Source organism: Canis lupus, chromosome 17 (genome assembly GCF_048164855.1).
Source record: "Canis lupus baileyi chromosome 17, mCanLup2.hap1, whole genome shotgun sequence".
In the NCBI taxonomy this organism is placed as follows: domain Eukaryota; kingdom Metazoa; phylum Chordata; class Mammalia; order Carnivora; family Canidae; genus Canis; species Canis lupus.
In genome coordinates this window covers 5,848,475-5,870,755 of record NC_132854.1, presented here as the reverse complement: position 1 = coordinate 5,870,755, position 22,281 = coordinate 5,848,475, and the positions used below count along the sequence as shown (strand labels likewise).

The 22,281-nt window shown below is 44.9% G+C and overlaps 1 protein-coding gene across 1 annotated transcript in view; it reads right to left on the bottom strand.

Annotated features, from left to right (window-relative positions):
- EFNB2 (ephrin B2) overlaps positions 1-21,908 on the bottom strand; it is a 41,686-nt gene extending 19,778 nt beyond the window's left edge. The window contains exon 1 of the mRNA XM_072782418.1: positions 21,688-21,908. Coding sequence (XP_072638519.1) covers positions 21,688-21,809 — 122 coding nt within the window. The 5' untranslated portion in view covers positions 21,810-21,908. The remainder of the gene's footprint in view (positions 1-21,687) is intronic.
- Between the last annotated feature and the right edge of the window lie 373 nt (positions 21,909-22,281).

Sequence of the window (22,281 nt, the reverse complement as noted above, 5' to 3'; positions counted from 1 at the left end):
GGTGGTGAGTCAGACCTTCACACCTGTTTGTTATTTTTTTTTTTAACCATCGGCAGCTTTAGTTTATTGGGCATGCTGCAGAAAGACGGCGTCAATGCCAGAGAAGAGTGGGTGCACTCACACTTCGCTGTCCTGTTAGTTTCCATTTGCTGCTGATGTTAATTAACAGACAAGTTTCATCAAGAATGTTTCAAATTACTTATCATAATTAGTCAGCCACTGATCAGACAATGGGTTTTTTATTACACCGAACAAAAGAAATGTCTTACAAACCCATAAAAGATAACCAGAAATAATTCCCTGTAGTATTGATTCAGCTGCATGATGAAGAGCCCCCAAGTGCAAGGACAGCAACTATCATCCCTGCTCCACAAACCTTTTTTTCTGCCTTGTGATGTGTTTGCTCCAATTAATTCTCAGAAGCAAATCTTTAGAACTAGGATGACTGATACAATATCCCCTTAATGCTTTACAGCTAAAAGCTTCCCTCTCTCTTTTCTCTCTCTTGCTTGCCATGCTGCTGAAAGATCTTTCCTAATGGGGAGTTTCTTTGAGAAACTGAAACAAGAGCTTTCTAATGAACATCCATCTACAAGCGCTAACACTAACAACACACTCAGAAACCCAATCTCGGTCCTCCCTCTGTGAGCAGCCAAGCCTGCAGGCTCATTAAAATATTAAAGCCCAAGAACAAAGCATCACGTCTGAATCTTTCCAATCCTATCCCTTTATTTAACCAGGGAAGCCCACCAGCCATGACAATTAATGGGTCATAATTCACTGAGAGAGAGCAAGCGAGCTCCTGGATGATGGGGCACCCCCAATTTCAAACACAGACTGAGGAAACAGGTTATGATTTATGCTAATGAATAGTATTAATTTTCTGAAAAGTGCATGAGTTGTGATGAACCGCCACAGAACATAACAAATCATAGTATAGATTTATATTAAAAACCAATACTCCTTATGGTAGGAAAAATGTATGCTGCATAGTGGTTTGTGATCTTCTATGGGAATGTATCATTTATAATCCCAAAGAGAGTGTGGTGGCCTTCTTCGCCCCCCCGCCTGCCCCCACAGCAGCTCCTTTAGCAAGGACACATTCACTGACAGAAAAAAAGAAACAAAGAATCATTTAAAAAATCTTTCTCAAAATGAGTATTTTTTATAACAATGACAAATTTCAAACAACCAAGTGTGTACCCTTGAAATCTTTTCTGAAACTTTTGACAAATGAGGATCACCACTACTGAGAGCCTTTCTGTGACTCTCTTGGCCATTTATACAGTTTTGTGGGGGAGAATGCTTCAAAAATTCAACTCCCAGGGTTCAAATCCCAGACTCCACCCCAAGTGCCAGTATAGTCTTTCTAGGCACATCTGTTTTTCTTACAGGTAAAATACAATTCTGGGTTCTGAGGGATGGACTGAAGACTGAATCAGAACATTTGTGGATGAAGCTTTGTCATCTTTACTCCTGCTCCTCACAGTGATTCTGTGCATCCTTATGGTTAAGAAGTAGGGACAGGATGCCTGGCAGTCAGTCCAAAGGAAATGTGGCGGACATTATACTGCTCATCTTCCTAACACATCTTTTCCCCCATGTTTTATTCCTTGACCTTCTTAGGAAATCTTCACTGCATCTAAGAACCAGAGGCCAATTCCTCCCTGGGGGTGCCCACCCCATGCCACACATTTTCTTTCTTAAATCTGTTCCTTTGGGAGCTGGCAGCAGAAAAAGCAGCACATGTGAGCTGTGTTAGAAGTATTCCTAGACCACAACTGAGGTCTGCAGCCTGCAGGCCTGCGTCTGCCTCCTCTCAAAGCTCTGATCTTCACACCCATCAACTTTTACCTTGGACCTTTTCTCCAGGGGCTTGCCCGGGCTTTAGAGATCAGGATCCTTCTCAGCCAGATGGACCCATTTTCTTGTGCATCCAGTCAATTTCCTTAAGGAAATGCATCAGACCTGCCCCATTCCCTCCCAGCCACATACGATGTCTGCATATCTTAGAACTCTCCCACATCACACCCCATGTGTTAACGTCTGGCTCCCTAAGCTCTTTCTTCATTCAAAATGCTCCTTAGATCCTGTTTCCTTCAGGAGAGTGCTCCTCCGCTACCGCCCCCTCCCCCCTCCCATTTAACCAAAAGGTTCACAGGAGATCTCCTCCCCACATAGAAGTAACTGCTTATGACTGTCTCTTCACTCACCAAATCTGCGTTACAGCTTCTTCTGCTGCTGTGACAGGGCTGAGGTCAAGAACGTCTGACACATCGCCAGCCCGGCTAGGAGGACCACTATGTTTTAGACTATTTTCAGAAGACACAAATCCCTTAAAAAGCGATAACTGTCAGTGATGAGGGAGTGATGTATGGGGAGGGTAAGCCATGGGGTGGCTTAGCAAAATGAAAGGGAAGAGGAAAAATCTCAAATTTCAATAAACATATATGATATGCTCATAAAATACATCCCGATGAAACCCACTGTTTCAAATGCTTTGCAAAGTGTCTGTTTACTTTTCAGAATACATTTTGGCAAAAAGTAAGGCAAAGATTTGATGCTTTCCCCTGAAAAAGTAATTGTTTCAAGAATTCCTTAAAAAAAGAATGAGCACTTGAATGCTTTAAAGGTTTACTGAAGCATGCATATATATATATATATATATGTATATATATATAAAACATACATGCTTACATATAACCTGGTTTACATATACAATATGATTTACATATAATATATAAAATATATATAATATATAAACACACACGTACAAACTTGTAAGCACACCAGTCATTCAATTGATGAGATTATAGTTTCTCAGCAGATAAAGACTCTGGCTGAGCTGAGAGCCTGATTCATGAATTTCTTGCCTGCCATTACCACTGTGCACAGTCAAACCCCTTTGCTTCCCAGGAACCTTCAGTTTCTAAGGCAACATGAAAGCAAAAAGACTCAAGCACGTAATAACAACTAAAGCAATCCATTCTGTGCCGGATGCTCTGAGGGACCAAAGTATAAGATCCTCATCGTCAAGAGCGTACAGTCTAGCTCCTGAGGGCAGGCAGGTCCCATGTGTCTGGTTCAATACTGAATGCCCAAGGGCTGACATATGGTAAATGCACAATAAATAATGTATTCATTGAAAAAATATGGAAGAACAAATGGAAGCTAAGATATACACAGATACATTTAAGTCAAATTATGTGCTATAGGCCATTTGCAGATTATAGGCATGTAAGAATTCTGTAGACAGGACCATCTAGTGTTGGGCCAGGGATGTGGGGGAAGAGACAGGATTTCTAAGACATCACTCTAGGGCATGATGGGTGTTTCTGGAGAGCAAGCACCAGTGCAGAGCTCTTGACCCATTCTCTCTGGAAGGATCTGAGAGTATGGCGGTTTTCTACAATCCCTTCCTATCTAAAATGCAAGGCAGTTAGCCCCTCCAGAACCACTAAGAAAAGCACTGCTGCTTCAGAGAACTTATTCTCAGCTAAGCACTGTTCAAAGCCCCTTCTACCACATTATCTTGATTTAATCACTGCACACGTACATAACATGCAAAACAGATGAAGACCCGCTGTGCCAAACAACAGGAGACACGAAAGGAAAAGCCCCCTTTCTTTGCACACTTTTCAGTTCTCACTGCATCACATTAAAGCATAAATCTGGTTTTGTGAAATGCAATTTTTTTCTAAATTGAGCTTTGCATAGATAAGCCATGACGTTAAGGAGAATGAAGAGAAACTCAATGGACATGCAGACTTGCAAACGTCACATAGAGTCTAACTCTATGCCAACCATGTGCCTACAGTGGAGGCTGTTCCAGAGGCAGTCACCTGAGACCACTGCTCACAAAGGTGGCCATCTGGTAACCCTACCTTGCCCCAGGAGGCTGAGAACCAATATGTGAGGAAGAAACTGACTAACTATACAAAATCTGTATTTAGTGCTACAGATGGTCTCCTGACAATTTATGAGAATTCAAAATGTAAATGAAAATAAAATGGGGTAAATTTCTTAGTAACACCACTTTTTTTTTGAGTGGAAGGCAGTGTGTCCTATGTTGTTAAAACCAAGTCAGTAACCACAGACCTAAAACATAGACAAATCATAACTGTTTTTGAAGCTAGGTCATTCATATTGGGATTTTATTACCTCAAGATTACTGAGAGACCTTAATAAGTCAACTACACATTATAACTATGCCCTGAATATTTTGTAACATTTAGTAATACACGCACGTATCCTGTTTTGACTTAGGAAGTATTAAAAAAAAAAACAGGAAGAATTATGGTGGTGACTATTGGCTAATTTCAAATTATTAACCTGGCTACCCATGGTGGGGGTCACATACATTGAAATAACATTTATCTTCTAACCAAAAGGAGCAGAGTTACAACCCACACCATACAGGTAAGGTTGTTTTTGTCAAATGCTACCCAAACAAAGAGCAGCAATAGGCATCATTTCATAATATCTGCTGGTTTCCAAAACAAAAACCAAAGAAGACTTAACAGTGCTTCGTGTCCTGTCTAGGCCAGAGAAAAGAGCCAGGCCAGTTTCCTTTCAGAGCCAGGCTACTGAAAGGCAGGGCAGTCACCCTGCTGCTGTCCTGAGAGGGAGAAGCCATATCCTCCTCTCTCTATCAGGAGATGGTGGCTCAGGGCTGCTTCCTGGAAGTTAGTGCTGTGACTTGGCTGCTCACTGCAGGGCCTCCCCTGAATGTAAGAGAGAATTAACTCCTATGGTTTTCCCCAGTGAGTCATTTCCAAGCAAGACAATAGATGGAATGACTCTGAATCAAAATATAGAGACAATGTGAAATAAAACAGTTAACCTGCCTAAAATGAATTGATCGGACATCAGAATGTTTTTATCTTCTGATTACCTATCAAGTGTAATCCAAGTTTTTAAAAAAGTTATTCACTACACCACACTCTAATACTTCCCCCGGGGAAAACTTTGAATCAATCTAATAACCTAAATTAGACATTAATATTTAGTAATCTAAATTAGATCTCAAATAACCTCAATTAGACATTTCAACTTCATATTCATTATTGTAGCAACTATTTATAATACAGTCCTTATGAGTGATATTCTGTAATTTTTTAAGATTTTATTTATTTACTCATGAGACACACACACACACACACACAGAGGCAGAGACACAGGCAGAGGGAGAAGCAGGCTCCATACAGGGAGCCCGACCCAGGACTCAATTCTGGGTCTCCAGGATCACGCTCCGGGCCAAAGGGTGCGCTAAACCGCTGAGCCACCTGGGCTGCCCGATATCCTGTAATGTTTTAATCCATACTAGGAATCCATGCTGTACAAAACAAAAACAATAACCTAGCACAATGCATTTAAAGCATAAACTAGCCACTGAGGAGTTCACAGATCATAAAATATAATTTTCTCTGACAGACCAGAACATCACACGTGTGATCTCAGGTCCAGATTCCTCTGTTGACTATCACTGCATTACCAGGTCTTGGGGTGCTTGAGAAATCTGACGGAGGCAGTGGGTGCTCCAACAACTTCTGACCCTGGCCACATGGAGGAGGAGAATCCATAGGAAGCCAGTAGCTGAGGTGTTTAGGGATCACGGTGTAGGGGGGAACCAGAACTGCACTCCCAACCTCACTAAAAATGCCCCATTTCTTCTCCTACCCACTCCTGCACCTCAGGACATTCAGTGACTTCTTATGCGTTTCTTCAAAGTTGTCCAAAATTAACCTAGAAGAATGGCCAAATTGCTGAGGGGCTCCCTGGATGCTGATGCAGTCAGTGAAAATGTACAGGAGAAACAGGAGGCCTGGTTCTCCTGAGGGAGGGGATACACCTGGAGGTTAGTGATTGAAAGATAAGCCAGATCACCATATAAATAGGAGCAGCTCAGTTAAGTGGTAGCTGAATGCAAAGTATCTTGTTGACACAGGATAAAAAGAGATCAGAAGAAGAAGACCTGGACTGGAATGACCCATGTCTGTGTCCAAACAAATGACTGGGTTGGGCACACTCCCCTTTAGCCAGGCATGATGACAGTGCTTCTAAGTTAAGTGTCAGCTTAGATCCAGAGCCATTTCTATTTACTACTAGGTACATAAAAATCTAAGTATCTAATATTTCTGCAAACTTATGGCGGGTATCATGCATCTGAAAATAGGACCCTGGTCTCCTGTAGTAGGACAGTGCAAATCCAGCCAATATGGCAACTTGGGAGACAGGAGACTCACCCCCATGTTCTACCTGTGGAGCAAACTGCAGAGCAAAATAATTCATAAATGAATAGACGCTACTTTTTTTCCATGGAGGATTGCTTTTATTTTTCCTTTCCTTTCAAAGTTTCATCAGAGCACTATTGTAAGTACGTGGCTAATTTCAATTGAAAACATACACATATAGACAATACGTGGTGTGTGACTGCTTATTTTCCCAATGACACAGAAAAACATACACAGATGATCAAACTTGAGACCTTTACCTGAGACTGCTTTGAGCTACTGGATGGTGGACCTAGGGTGATTTTTCACTTTCTGCATTTTTCAGAATTTTCTACAATAAACATTAAATGCTTTTGTGAGAAGACAGAACAGAATCTTTCATGGACAGTTTCAAGAACAAACGATACCACGTTCCTCAGCAATCTTTAGAAATTCTGGTCTTAAAAAGAAGCACTTAAAATAGGTAAAACCTGTAGATGTTTTAACTTTTTTGCTGCAATTCCTTAGGAAGTAACTAAAGTGATTATGATTGAAACTGTGGCCTACTTAACAAATCAGCTCCCGAGTTCACAAAACCCTAGTATATTACTGTACAGCTAGTTTATTTGAATAAGTGAGAAAATATGGGATGGATACAGTTTAGGCCTAATCACTGCACTGCAAAAATCTGGAAGTTGGCTAACATTTCAGGGGATCTGAATTCTAGTTCTAGGAGCAGGTTTACCCTAGCAGTTGGCACCAAAAATCACGTCTTACCACAGAATGGGTTTATTTGCAAGCCAGTGTTCTATATTAAGCACACTCTGAGTTTACTACATTTTGGAAAACATGCACTTTTCCCATAAAATGCTTCTATTTTTATTTTAATTAAATGTCCAAGGCTGCAGGGAAGAGGAGCAGTCGGTCTGTAAATCAGTCCGAAATTGTCAATGAGGAGGACTCTGCAGGCTTGGCTGTCACCGGTTGGGTTTTCTGGTTTCCTCCTGACAAAAGACAAACATTGCTCTGGATAAGCCCAGAGCCACGACCAGAACCTCATCATGCACTGGGGGCCTTCCCTGTCTCTACGGGGCTAGAAGAGAGCATGAACACAGAAGCTCAAGGTTCCTTTCAGAAGCACCCTGTGCACAGGGGAATTAGAAACACTGCAGAAGCAGGACTTGAATTTGCATGTGCATATCATAAACAGACAGGATACCCCTCTCCTCTTACTTCCGTTGAATGCTACATTGCTGCCACAGCTTCTTAAGATCATCTCTCTAAGTGTCCCCAAAAGAAGAGTTTGTTATAAGAGGAATAAACAAAAGCACGGCCCACAACAGACACAGGCAGTGTCGACCCTGAGAAATACTTGGAAAAAGTTTCCTTTTTTGTGGATAGCACTTTACTGCCCCCTTTTGCACTTTCCCATCAGAACAAGATTCTGCACAAACTTTCTCTGAAAGCAGAGCGAGAGTGGGGTGTAGCTACAGGGTGTCAGCTGTATCCAGAATCAGGTCACCAGATACCACTGCTTGGAGTGGCAGGTAATTACCTGAAAACTTGAAGCCAGGGCACCACCATCTTCTGAGTGGCTCTAAGAAATAAGGTCATAATTGGAGCCTTTAATTGACATTTTCTGCTTTAATTCGAAAGTGTACGGGTGCTGGTTTGCACAGGTGCCCCTTCTTTCACACTCTTCACTAACAAATATCTGCAACATGAACCTGATTTATTCAAGGGAAAGAAAAGGGGCATAAAAGCAGGGTATAGAATCTGAGACCATTAACGTGTTATAAATCTGAGAGCTAGGGGGTGTATGGGGGGGGTGCGTTTCAAGCTTCACACCAATGACAAGCAAACTCTTCCACAAAAAGAAAGATGAGAAGCACAGAAATTCAGAATGCACTGTGAGCAGATGGGTGCTCAAACCAGTTTAGCAACTTTGCAAGGTGAGGCGCGACAGTATTTGTGCCTCTTCACCCAGGCATACACTTGAAGAAAGTATTAAACTCCAGTCTAAAGGGAACTTTTATTTATAAAATCCTAATCTGCAGAGCCAGAGGCCTCACTCTGGCCAATGACCTCGACTTGCAATTGACAGTCTGCGTGTAGCTGCTGTGTACACTTGTATTTAAACTTAATCCATTTCCTTGTCATTCTACAATTACTGTACGAGTCAAAATAATATTAAGTTTCACAGCCTACAATGCTGCACAACTGAATGAAAACTGACTCCTTTTGATGTTAATCTTTCTTTTTTATTTGCGACATAATGCTCAAACATTGTTGGCTTAAGCAAGTTTTATTGTAAAATGCTCAGAGAGAATATTCTCAGTAGTTTTAAATTTTCATTGCCACTGTGGTCCATGGAAAACAACACAAGTTCTTTAAGTTTTATCTGTTCTGCTGTAAAAACAAAACAAAACAAAAAACAAAAACCCTTCCAATTCACAGAACAGCCTACAGCAAGCTGAGGTTGAAACAGATAGCTTTAAACACTGGTCATGAGGAGCGCCGAGTGCTCTACAGAACTGTTGAATCACGACGACAGTGTACACCTGAAACCAATATGACACTGATAACTATACCAGAATTAAATAAAAAACTTAAAAGAGCTTTGCATCTGTAAGTCAGATGTTCAGTGCATGATGTACATATAGCACTATTTTCTTTGCACAGGTTCACAGAGACTAGGTGATCTCTGCTATGCCATTAAAAACAAAAAAAACAGAGGTTTTTATTTACGGAACTGATCTAAGCAACCCTCTTTCCCCTCAACACTTCCAAAGTGAAGTTCATTGCCACATAAGGCCAAACCGGGGGGCTTAAAGAAGAAGGCTGGGGTGCTAGAGGCGAAGTGGGACGGCAAGAGCGAAGTGAGCCACTTGGGCCAACTCCATCATGCTGGCTCATCCACGCTGGCCCCATTATCAAAACAGATATTTCATAACCCGTGGAGGCTAGAGACGCTGCGAACTTCTTTCCCAACTCTGAGTTGTTTGCACCTGTATGGTCTTGTTCCCAGCCATGCTTTTAGCAAGAGTCTATAAAGGAAGGTGGAACTCTTGTTATTTATAGGTGAGGCACCAGAGAGAGAAAGGTGGCTTTCATATAGCAGGAAATGCAAGGGGCACTTCCAGCTGGTTCTCTGTTGTTTCAGATAGAAACGAGCAGATCCCATTTGCTCATCTGCCTGAGTGGGAACATCACAGGGCTGAAAGGCACACGTAACTCACAAAGGGAGTGGGCTGGCACCTTACACGCTGGAGGGAATGGCACTGCGATCTCCATGCACAGCAACGTCACACTAGAGCTTGGGCGTCTCTTTTCTAGCCAGCCTTCCCATTCCTTTCATTCCTATCATCACATTTTTTTTTTTAATTCCAAAGAATCTTGCCAGTTTAGAAAGACAATTCAGCCATGTTTTATGGGTGAATGAAACCTCTCCCCTTTGGTGGGGAAGCCAGCACTGAAAGAAAGAGGCACACTACAGGGGTCCAATTCCTGCTCCTCAAGCAGGTGTAGATCCCTGGGAAGGAGCCTGAGTGCTCCCTGCTGGACTCCAAGGTCCCCCCACCCCCAGACCTTGCACACAATAGGTAAGGTTGAAGAAGAGACCAAACTGTTAGTTCTCTCCTGATATAAGAACAGATTCTCCCTGCCAGTTGAGGATACATCTGCCAACATAGTTTACAAGGCTGTGTGCAATCACTTTATAACCAACCACCTAATCGCCTGCGTCCCAGGCGAGTAGGGACTCTGGCTCAGGGACGGGACTGCTGTGGGCATAGGACAGAAGACATTATTCTGCACCTCTCATGGCTTTGGGACAGCCCAGAGAGTAGGGAATAGGAGAGGGACGAAAATTAAGGAGGCTATACAACAGCCAGGTCAGCCCTGCTGACATCACAAGAGTCAAACCTAGAGACTTCCACAGAGATTGCCCCAAAGCTGTATCTTATAAAAATGTGCATGGTGCACCACTGTAACTGTGGACAGTATAGCTCCTGCTCGGTCACCAGAAGCAGCTTTGATAGTTTCACCAAAACGCAAAAATGCACGGAAATTAACACTCTTAAGTTATTCAAACAGGCTGCTACACAGATGTGGAGAAAATAGGAGGAATGCTGTGGGTCCTGAGCTCTAAAAAGAAGGAAAACCTGGTTGAGCCCTCCAGCTGGCTCCTTGGTCAACAGGTAAGCAGACACTGAGTCCCGGAGAAGATGCAAGCAGAGAGGCTCATTCTGGAGTCCAGAGAACCCCAGGCTGCCTGGCTTCCTGAAACAAACTGCTCCAAACTTGCAGAACATCAAAAGCCAGATGGGATATACTGAATGAATCCACAGGCAAGAAGCCAGAATCCCAGTTTGCTGTAGAAATAGGCCTGGACTTGATTTGAGTTTTCTCAGCTCTGACAAGCTGGAAGCTGGCAAAGATCCCAAAATCCAAAATAAAATGGCATTTAATTGTGACTAGACTCTAAAAAAGATGTCATACTATCTCCTTAGTTTGACACATGCTCAGCACCTAACCAAATGCAACTGTCCTCGAAAATCTGACCTTTCTTTCTCCCAAAGAAACAATCAAATATCTAAAAATTTAAAGCGAAAATGTTAACAAAGGAATCAAACTCAATAAATGCATTAATACTATATACCTTTATAACTGTCTAGTTCCCATTGGGTAAAACCTTGTTATCAAAGATTCAAAGGATCCATTTAAAATTGCATATTCATCATAGGAAAGGTTATAAATCACAATTGACAAGGAAAGAATAATACCTCAAGCCCTTTTTTTTTAAAAAACCCACTTGCTTATGCACTGTTTTCGGTAAACCATATGCTTATTTTAGTTATTCGATTTCTAATTACTCCATGCAATAGCATAAGAGAGAAAGGCAAAGAATGAAGAAGACGGCTCCTGGAAACAGAGTAATCAGGTTCAATCACAGACTGTACCACTGATTAGCTGTAGGACTTTGGACAAGTTAATTAATATGACTTGGTTTCCCCATTGATACTTCTGGAAACATAAAAGTACCTCCCTCAGATGGTATTTGTTAAAATGTTAGATCAGCAGCTGGCATACAGTAAGCTCTCTATATGACTGTTGCTAAATAGTGTCCACCAGGTGAGTAGGTTTCTAAATGAGGAATAACATGTAACGTTAATACAAAAAATGCTACTATGCCGATCCCTACAGGCCGCATTCATATAACTATTCAACACCACAATCTCTCACCGTATCCCAAGTATAACACACAAAGTGGATTCAGCCCAGGCTTTCCTCAGTCCATGGTGGAGAAACAGATCTCTCCAGTGTTATGTCACAAAGCATCGGGGGCCGTGAACAGAGCGAGAGCGTCCAATTTGCAGCAGAGGGGAAAAGAGAAAAGTGCTTCACCTAGCAGAGAACTCTTAAAGATTAAGTGTGGCAGCTGAACAAAATACAACACAACAAACTTTAAAAGGTGAACATGCCATGTTGTAATCTTTATTAACATGTCATTTTTATTTATTCTGCATCCGTATATGGTAGGCAAAATGAACCATAGCCAGGTGCACAGATATTTAATTTTATTAACAATAGCTGACATTTATTGCTTCACTACACCAAGCACGGAGCTAAACTCTTTTAATCCTGACCACAATTTTATTACTTCTTTTATTCAATGCTGTTAGGTTACTGCCCCCATTTTAGAGATGGGACAAATAAGACCTAGGAAGTAGTCCTCCTAGTTACACAGTAAAAAAAACAAAAAAAACAAAACAGCGATGCTGGGATTGGCCTCAGCCAGGTTTCAAAGCAGGTACTCTTCATCAAACTAAAATAGCACTTGCCTGGTCGTCTTTGCAAATCAAATTGCCTGACCTTTCCATTACCATCAAGTGCATCTTAAAAACCAATCGGTACTGCTAATTCTCAAGAAAGGTAGCTGAGATCACTGGGTTAGCTATCCCACAGCATCTATCTGCCTCATTTGTGGGATCTGTCTTTGAGCTATGCTCAGACGAATGAAATAATGTGGAAGCTTACCGACATGACATACACTTGATAGACACAGACTGCTCTTCACTGAAATGTTACTACCTTGAGTTGCTTATTAATGTGCATTTCAGAGATCTAGTGTGATGGTAATTCCACCAGGCCTTCCCTGTCCCCACCTTAGGATTTAAGTCTCTTGAGGGTAGAGATTGTTCTTCTATCATCAGAGCCTAGTAACTGGCCTCACAATTAACAAATGCTTGTTGAATAAATCAATGCTTTATCTGCTGTCAATGACCTAGATGATCCCTTATGGCTTCCAACAAGGCAAGAATGGGGCAGAAAAAAAAGACCACAGACTTCTTCAGAGATCCCAAAACAGCCTTACAGGTTGATGAGCTAATGCTGAGCTGTTAAAAAAAAAAAAAAAAAAAAAAAAAAGTTAATTTAGAGCAGTGGTTCTCAAGGTGTGGTTTCAGAGCAGTAGGCATCAGCTGAGAGCTTATCAGAAATGTCAATTTCAAGTCCCACCCAGACCTCAGGAATCCGGAACTGGGAGGGGGGGGTGGAGCCCACCAAAACCGTGTTTTAAAAAGCCCTCCAGGTGATTCTGTGCCCTAAAGTTCTAGAGCCACTGATCTGGGCCAGGGAGATCTCTAGTAACTGGTGACAGGTTAACACACCATGGGCAGCCATAATTATACATCTAGATTGTATCTGTTCACCAGACTAATTTCTACTGGCTGTTACCACTAGCTAGTAGGAAGAGACTGGCAGAATGCAACAGCTCCTATCCCTGCTTTTTAGGGACAAGACGGCAATGATGGGGATTAAGCCTTGCATATGAATCATGACGGTGCAGTGTATAATGTTCTTTCTATACTCTAGATATTTAACTAAAGTGCTGGGGGATTACAGAAAAAAGATTTAAAGAAATTATGTTTGATCTATGTCATAAAGAGGGCACTTATCTAGGGGAATCTGTAAACTTTATTAGACAGTCCATTATAATGAAGATTTATTTTCACCAGGCAAGAGGGGACGTGTGGCTTACAAGAGCTTATTTTCATCTAAAATGTACCCCAACTTTTGTCCTGGTTATGTGAAAACTGGCACTTTCTAACTTGTTTGGCAGGAAGATACATTCTGAGCTGGCCCTGAATATGATTGTCCCAGGCCCACTCATACGACAGTTCTGGTTCAGGCCAATGTTGTCAGGCTACAGTGAGCCAGCTTAGCTCACAGGAAGAGCAAGAACCAAGATTCAGAAGCACTTCATCATGCTGTGCCTCAGGTCCTCAGCTGAAACACAGGAGGCTGGAGAGGAAAAGGCACACCTGAGACACTGATAGGTCTCAAGAGGTTAGGTATCCTGCAGGGAGTGTGGCTGGGGAACATCAGGACAGTGGGCAGATGGTGGGTGTTGTACCTCACACACACACACACACACACACACACACACACAGTAGGGCACTGCACCTCACGCACATGCCTCAAACTCCCAAAGAAGCCAAGCCTTAGGACCATCCGTAATCACATTCCTCCAATACAAACACGTTGACTCTCCTGGTTTCAAAGACGAGAGTAGCACTCATAATCATTCTGGGGTGATATGGAAGGAATCAGTACATAAAAAGCACAGGGTAATGCCTTCAAGGCAATAGGGACTTGCCCAGCAAGTACTGGAAGACCTATATAACCAGGACTGTAATCAAAGGATGCAGCTGAACTTAAATTGAGAAAATATACTGGATTGTTTAATCACTTTATACAGCAAATATGAAGAATCTGTAGTACTGAAGAAAACAAAGTTTTCAAAGCAAAGCAGATCACCAATGGTTCATCTCAAGCATCGTGAATGTCTGCCCACGACTAAGTTGTTAAACCTTTACTTATCCATGCTTTTAGAGAAACAAAACAGCAAACTATGAATACTGCACTACAATCCCTTTTCCTTCATATTCTGCGTAGAGAACTACCGAAGGCAGAAACAACTTTTCTTTAATGCAGCATTCTTCTACTATGTTTTGTTTTGGGCGTGCCTGTGTGTCCGAGTGTGTTATAATCAGCAAGTATGGACTCACCAGCCACAAAATGCTGTGAACTAGAATTACATGTTTGAATTTATATAGGAAAAGTAAGAGAAAGAGCCACTCCTGATTCTCTGAGGGCACAAGAGAAATAGGTTCACCCAGCATCCAGTGTACATGGAGAACACTTCACCGCCGATCACCTACTTTTTCCACTGGTGCCCCAGATCCAACCATCCTTATCTCCAGCACTTCTGCAGTACGTTTCCGCAGGTAGAACGAGAAGCTGAATGCTGCAGGATGGCTGTAAACAGGAGGCAGAGCTCCCCTGCTTCTTTCTCTAATCACTTTAACCCCGTTCCTAGTAGAAAGCGGGAGGCCAGGCCAATTCAGCTTCTTCTTTTGTCATTTGCCTGCCATAAATATGCACCAGTCTGCATTTGAAAAGCTGAAGGAGGCCGCAAGCTTGCTGGACATTTATCATGCTCTGTTCCCCGTTAACAAGCAAATACTTTAGCTGAATGGGCCATTAGCAATCATTGTCAAATGTAGAATGCAAGGTGCTTGGATGTGACCAGCTTGTAAATTAGGGGGTGTCCCTTCTCTTTGGTGAATCTAGATCAGTGCTATGGATCTTTTGGTACAGATTACTGAATCAGACTCAGAAGGAAGGTAACGTCGCAGGCACCGGATGTGGCTAGCGCATGTGCAATAATTTTTAAGTGTTTTTGGATCTATGAAAGCTACATAGTAACGAGCAGAAAAGCAGGCAACAAAGGCGCTAAGTCCTAGCGCCAAACAGAGGGTCCAGTCAGCAAGTCTACAGTATTAGGAACCAAATCAACCCAATGAGTCTGCAGGAGAATATTGAGGTTTTGATGAAGATCTCACTTACTGAACAAGTTAGTCTAGAAAGGCCCCATGTCACTGTAAAGAGAACAGCATGGAACTCCCATGGTCTACTCTATCAAGAAAGATCCTGGGGGTGTTTGTAGCGTTCAGTGTTGTCAATGTCTTAAAAGAGTTTCCAGGCTCTCCTAAAGAAACGCTGAGACTTTTTTAAAATGCCAAAATAGGAGGCAACAGAGTACACATTTCCTTTCTGGCTTGACCTGATGGCGGATGTCACTCCACATGTAACCCAATCGGGTTTCGATGGCTTGTTTTGCTTGATGACTAAAATGGAAAACGTGGAAGGCACAAACAAGTCTAGTTTATTCGAAAGGTTGTTGGAAGACAGGAGGCTAATCAGTAAGATTGAAGGGCACAGTGATTCTTTTTTTGCCCTTTTTTTTTTTTTTTTTTTTTAGTGGAGGCCGGGCAGTGCTGACCTTCCACAATCCTGTCTTTACGTGACAAGCGCCCATCCCATCCCACTCAAAAGTTAAGACTCACATTTATGAGCAACGTATTATCTAAAGAGAGCCCACTGATTTGGTCATACTGCATTACTGCTGATTGGAAGGAGAACAAAATCTCCCCCTCAACTTTATTTATTTTAGTATACACTCTTTTGCAGGGTGGGAAGGACAATCCTGGCAGAAGAGCTCTCTGGTGAGGGGACAGGTAATATTCAGCTTTGCTTCTCCCACGCGATGAGAGAGTGCTGGGTCTGAAGCATGACTACCAGCCAAAGGTCTCTCTCTTTCTCTCTCTTTTTGCATGTAGCTCCAGCCCTACCTTCCCAGCATGGCCCTGCCCAAAACCCAAAGAGATTAAGGCGAGGACCGCCAAATGCAGTTAATCCTACAGAATGGTTGTCGCTGTCAGGCCAGGAGTTAAAAAGGAAAATCTTGCAGGCCTTAACAACCACAGTGATCTGAAGTTTTAATCAGCCCCCATATCTCAACCTCTAAAAAAAGGCAGCCAATGAAATCCACCTTTGCCATATTATCCGCCACCAATGAGCAAGAACTGAGCAGCTTTTCTTTCCCGCTTGAACCATCCTGGGCCACAAGTAGGGCTTTCATACTTTCTAATCCGAGTTTCCAAGTCTGTGTGGTTCTCACATAATAGCCAAAAGCCCGGAGCAAGGGCCTTCGCTCCTACCCCCTTTTCAGAGACGTGTCATTTCCAACATCAAGCTAATCTATATGTTGCCATGGCTTCCCCCCTTTATCTGCCTTTCCATCTTATGAACTGCATGGATTTACCGCATTATTTTTATCTGAAAGACAGAAAATGGTGGTTTTATTGCCATACAATCAGATTACTGGTGCAAGTTTCTCTATGCCTTTTTACCATACTTCAATCAAAAGGGATCAGTTTCTTTATACTCTGCCCTTGATTTACATTACATCTGTAAAGACGTAGTCTGGGTTGTAATCCCCTTATTAACTATGACCAGGGTTGATTTGCCTAAAAATAAAAGCAAATTGTGTCAGACCCTTTCACTTTGTTTTTGATTCGGAACTACAAAATGGATTACTAAGGAAATCTTCAGAGTTCACACGGCTGGCGTAGCCCTGAATTTAAAACAAGAATTAAACAAGTTAAACAGGGGGCCATGTCAATGGTTTACGTTTTCCATCATGGGAGAAGGGCTGAGTTGCTTATGTCTTTGTATTCTTTGGCTTTGCAGAGACAATGAAGCCACAGGAGTTTTTCCAAGCTGTTCGAACACTGTCCCATTCGCCATCCTCCCTTCTTTCCTTTTCTTCTACCCTGTCCCAGCCTCATGTTAATCCCACCCCTTAAAAAAAAAAAAAAAAAAAAAAAAAAAGGTGGTGTGTGTGTGGGGGGGGGGGGGGAGCTCTTCTCTGAAAGAGCTAATTCCTGGCCAGAAGCTTATAGTTCTATGGGTTCTGCATATTTTAATCAAAATATTTTAAACAGTTGAACACTCCCATTTAGAGCTCTCCTCCGCTACACAAAAGCTGAGCTCATAAGCAAATCTATGTAGATGTATGATAAGTGACCTGAAAAACAGGCTCTTTATGTCAGCAGCTAACGAAAGCAGAGATTAGGCAGACAGGAGTACCATTTTCATCATTATTTTTTTCTTACAAGAGCCCGCTTTGTGTCTACTTTGTGATGGAACAGTTTAAGAATAAAGTTTTCATAAAATGTTCAAGGAATAACCCTCCCTACAGGAAAAATTATGTCCCTTTCGTTGAGGGTCTACACTCCGTATTTCCTTTCTCTGCCACTCCCATTCCTATGACGCATCACTGCAGTCATGCTGGGATCTTAGACCGTCTCCCATCAGGCACACGCTCTGGGAAACATCACAGTACGGTAGATGCCACACTCAACCTCCTGGGAGCCACCCCCTCCACCCCCCCCCCCACCCCCCACCCCCGACCAAGTTGTTGGAAAGCAAAGGTAGCAAGGATTTAGTTGCTCCGACTGCAACGTCCCTCTGAGCATAATCACCACACTGATCCACCAACCAAAGGATCTCTCTCGGTAACTTTACTGACAAGAGGTTTTGCAAAAAGTAATCAAAATAGACTGATTATTCTTCAAGCTAACTCCATATGGAGAAACCATTCCAATCTGTACTCTTTAGATGGTCTGGGGATGATGGCTAATTCACCTGTCCTAACACACTTTGGCCTAGACACCAGCCAGAAACGGTTCAAAATTTGCAGTCATTTGCATTTCTTTACCTCGGTAGGACAAGTGTCAACAGCTATGCTTTGTGAAAGATTTAGAACCAAGTACTTAACAAATCATCTTAACCTCCAGCTCCCGTTCCTGAGGCTTGAAGCTGTAATTGCCGAGGTTAAAAAGTGCAGTCCCTAGACACACGATTCCCAAATAAATTCTCTTCTCGCCTGAAAAGAGGGCGAACAAGCCTGTTGTGAGATATCGCTTTAGCTCCGTCTTTGTGCTCTCCCTGGCTCGGTTGTCCTCTGAAACAACGACAGTCCATTACCTCTAGTTTATCATCCTGACAAAATGTGAGGAATGTGGATGGGAAAGCAGTAACAATTCCACCCCTGGTGCTTTGTGCTTTTTTCTCTCTATATTAAAACCGACAAGATTAACCCAAACGCAAACTGTGGAGCATAGTTCAAGGGGCTATTCAATCAGTGTTGAATGTGCATTTGTTTACCTACAAAAATAAGAATTTCAGACACAATGGAAGGCAGGCTGGCTTATATATGGTGTTGAATGGGCTGTTTAAACAGCACTATCCATTGTAGTTTATTTTATCAATCTCTGACAGGTCCGTATTTATTCAGAGCCTAGCTGTGGTGGGGCCCACATATTATAGGTTATCTGGATATTATCCAGCCATTCTTTTGTATCAAGGCAATCAATATCAGGAATTCCGTATTATGCAGGGAAAAAATGACATGGGAAAAGCAAAACGCTTTGTTAACTAACTAGTATATGGTGTACAAGGAACAGTACCCCCAGACAGAAGAAATTAACGCTCCATTGAAATTTCCAGCAAAGTCAGTGCAATTCGTTGTAGAGCATCGTACGAACACAGCCTTGCTCACTCGAAAATGGATTTTTTTCTTTAGAAGGGGCAACTATTCATCATGCTTGGAAAAATTGTTCTACTGAAATGTTAATTGGAAATGAAAGCCAGGCTTTGCTATTCTCTACTGAGTTGAAAAGGTGGGGGTGGGGGGTGGGGGGGTGGAATAAAAAAGAAAACAGCTTCGGCAACCTAGGACTACAACTGAGGCAACACCACCGGAGCCTGTGGACGCGATAGGAGTAATCCACCTCACAGGGTAGTTGCTAATGTTTCAGCACACAGAACTTCTTTTGATTGCTGCATCAACTCTCTGGGATGGGAGCAGCAGACAGTGTGATTAAAGTAGTTATGGAGACGGTGAATTTACAAAGGATTTTCTGGACGCTGCATCCAAACAGCTGCTCCTGTTCCCTACATCGACCACCTGCTAAAAAAGCTGACCTCTGAATGAAACAAATCTAATTACTGATGGCTGCTTCATTACAAATGAATTGTTCCACAGTTCCTATGAACTGATGTGAAACCTCAATTGCCTCTGATCACCCTCGTGCCACATCGTATTCACGGACTGCAACTTTTCCCTGGAAATAAATATGCAACTTCCCCAAATAGAGCAACCCCTTGGCACTGGGGGTTTTTATTCATTCTCCAACTTAGAAAAGGCTCTTTCATATCACTCCTCCAGGAAGAAATCTTTCTGATCTCTCAAGCTAGCATTCAGCTGCATACTTTCTTAAGTAGACCTTTTCCAGGGACAAATTATCCAGTCCTCCACGCAAAGTCATTATCATGAGAATTTTAAAAGAAATTCTACTCTTGAGGACCAGAGCAATCACAGCAACAGAAACCTCATCAGTGGCAGGGAGGCAGGCGTCTCCAAAATGCAGGCCTCCAGCAGGTCTTCAAATCTGGGGCCGCCACACAGAAAAACGGAGGAATCCTGATCATCAGGATGGCAAGTAAAACATCAGTCCGCCCCCCCCCCCCCCCCCCCACACAGACACCACAAATGCATTAGGAAAAGAAGATACTAATGTGGTGGAAACAGGTCTCTACCTCTTCTTCCAAGTGGGTATTTCTAATCTTCCTCCTGATTACACACCTAGTAGTAAGTAGTTAACACAGAGATACATATACTGAGTTGTGCAATGGACGGGTTAATGGGAATTTCTTCAAACAAGATTTAAATGTAAATATTAAATCCTGGCGGAAGGGGTGGGGGCAGGGAGTCGGGCTCCCTAAACAATCCGTCAGCGAAAGTGTAAAGTGGAGCGGAGCAGACAGCCGGCGGGAAGAGGTGAGAGCTGGCGCCGCGAGCATTGCGCGTGGAAGAGTGACCTCTGTAGGCGCAAAGCGAACACTGGCTGGCCTCTTGCAGGCCCGCCCAGCCCGGGAGCCCGGGAGCCCGGGAGCCCGGGAGCCCCGGAGCCTCGGAGCCTCGGAGCCCAGGAGCCCCGGAGCCCCGGAGCCCGCCTCGCCCGGACGTAGGCTGCTGCGCGCAGGTCCAAGCCCCGCGCTTCCCCGCACCAGCTGGTGCCTCACAATTCCGTATCGGTGTTAACGATGTCACTGCAACTACTTTTTCGGCAAATACAGATCTTACATCAAGGAAAAAGGCTAGTCCATGCGAAACCGGGCTGCACGGAAGGAGGTCGCATTAAGTAACTTTTAAATCTGAGTGGTGGTGCAAAGTACCATCCAGCATCATGCTAAGGCTGCATTTAACCCGATTCAGGACTGGGACGTTTCTTGCCCCTAACATAGGGAATTCTCCGTAAAACATGTCGGTGAATGTGAAATTCACAACTTTTTAAAGGATGGATATAACTCTTTAATTAAAATCTGACTTGTGAATCAATTCCCCATCTCTTCACTACTAAATCCATGGCCAACTTACTTGTCCTCTAAAATTAGGCCATTGGTTTTCCTTCTGATCTCCAACGCTTACTCGAGGAGCCAGCCAGTGTCTCCACACTTTTTCCAAGTTTCTCAAGGCTAAAATTCCATGATTCCGTAAAATATTTTTGGATCTGGCTAAAACTGTATTCCACCAGGGAGCCAAGATGCAAAAACTGAACGCACAGGTAACTACATAGAAGTCACGGCCGTACCTACTTAAGGATGAGTCGCCTTTTCTAAATTTTCAACGTAACTGTTTGGGTAGCTCACACCGAAAGTTCTTCTCCACAAGACCTGGCTTTCTCCTGGCTACCCTGTTTGAGAGGAGCAAGTCAGATCCAAGGATCCCATTCCTTCCCAGGCTCCCCAAACGCCAGGCTTCAGTTGTTGTGTCGACTGGGCAGGGCCTTACGCTTTTGCAAAAGCCGCCCTTAGAATCAACTCAACTGTCTGGACCGCACAGAGTTCAGCGCCAGTGGCTCGCAAGAGAGAGGCCGACGTGCAGAGAGAGGGCTCTCCGGGAGCAACCCAGGCCCGTGTCCCCGCCTGGGAGGAGAGGGCCGGCCGCCCGAGGTCCCCGGCGGGGCTGGCGAGCTCCCCGCGCACACTGGGGCGCTGAGGGCGGCCGCGGCCCGCAGCCTCCGCTCTCCTGCCCCGGACGCCTGCGGGGTGGGGTCGGGTCGGGCCGGGGTCGGGCCGGGGTCGGGCGCTCCTCGCGAGCGCAGCATCCCCGGGGGCCTCCCTCCGCAGCCCGCCAGCGCCTGCGCGCCCGCGGCCAGCCCCGCTCGAGGCCCCGCTCTCCGTCCTCGAAACCAAGGGAGGGTCAGGTACCGCCGCCGGACACTTTCCCGGGCAGGACACGCGCGCCGCCGGGGGCTTCTGGGCGCCCGGGAGCTCTCGGGGAAAGGAAGGCGGGGAGAGGACGCCGCTTAGAACCCGCGCTCTGGCCGGGAAGCCGCGCGGGGAGCTTCATCAGGAAAAACGCGGCAAGGGTGGGGGACAGGGAGCCTGGGGCGGGGGCCGGGGCCGGGGCTCCAGAAACAGACTCCGAGGCCCCGCGGCCCGGTCCTTCCTCCCACCCGGCCGGCGGGGACCGAGGGGGATCGCGGACGCCACTTACTTGGAGTTGGAGGAATTCCAGTAGATGGGCTCTAAAACTATCGACCTGGAAATCGCAGTTCTGCATAAAACCATCAAAACTCCCCAGCAGTACTTCCACACGGAGTCCCTCCTCGCGGCCATGGCCAAGCCGCTCCCGATCCTCCGCGCACGCAGCTCCGGGGCGCGCCGAGCGGCTCCAGCCGTCGCCGAGGTCGGGGGCGCTCCACGCGGGGCCCTCAGGGCGCGGGGCGGGGGCGCACGCGCGGGGCGCGGCGGCGCGGCGGGCTCGGGGCTCCGGGGCGCCGCGCCAGGCTCCCGTGCGACTCCAGGGTGCCGGGCGCGGGCGGCGGGCGGCAGGGAGGGCGCGCGGCCGGGACACAAAGACGGAGCGACGCGTCGCGCGGGCGGCGGACGCTGCGCTCCGAGCCGACCGCCTCGCACTATAGATCCAGGGGGGCGGGCAGCGGCCCGAGCGCGCGGGCGCCGCGTCGGCGCGGTTCCATGTCCCGGGGCGAGGGGCGCAGAGCGGCGAGGGGCGCCTCCAGGCGCGCGGGGGCCTCCCGGGTCTTCGCGGCTCCCGACCCGAGGAGCGCGCGGGGGGGGGGGGGCTCGG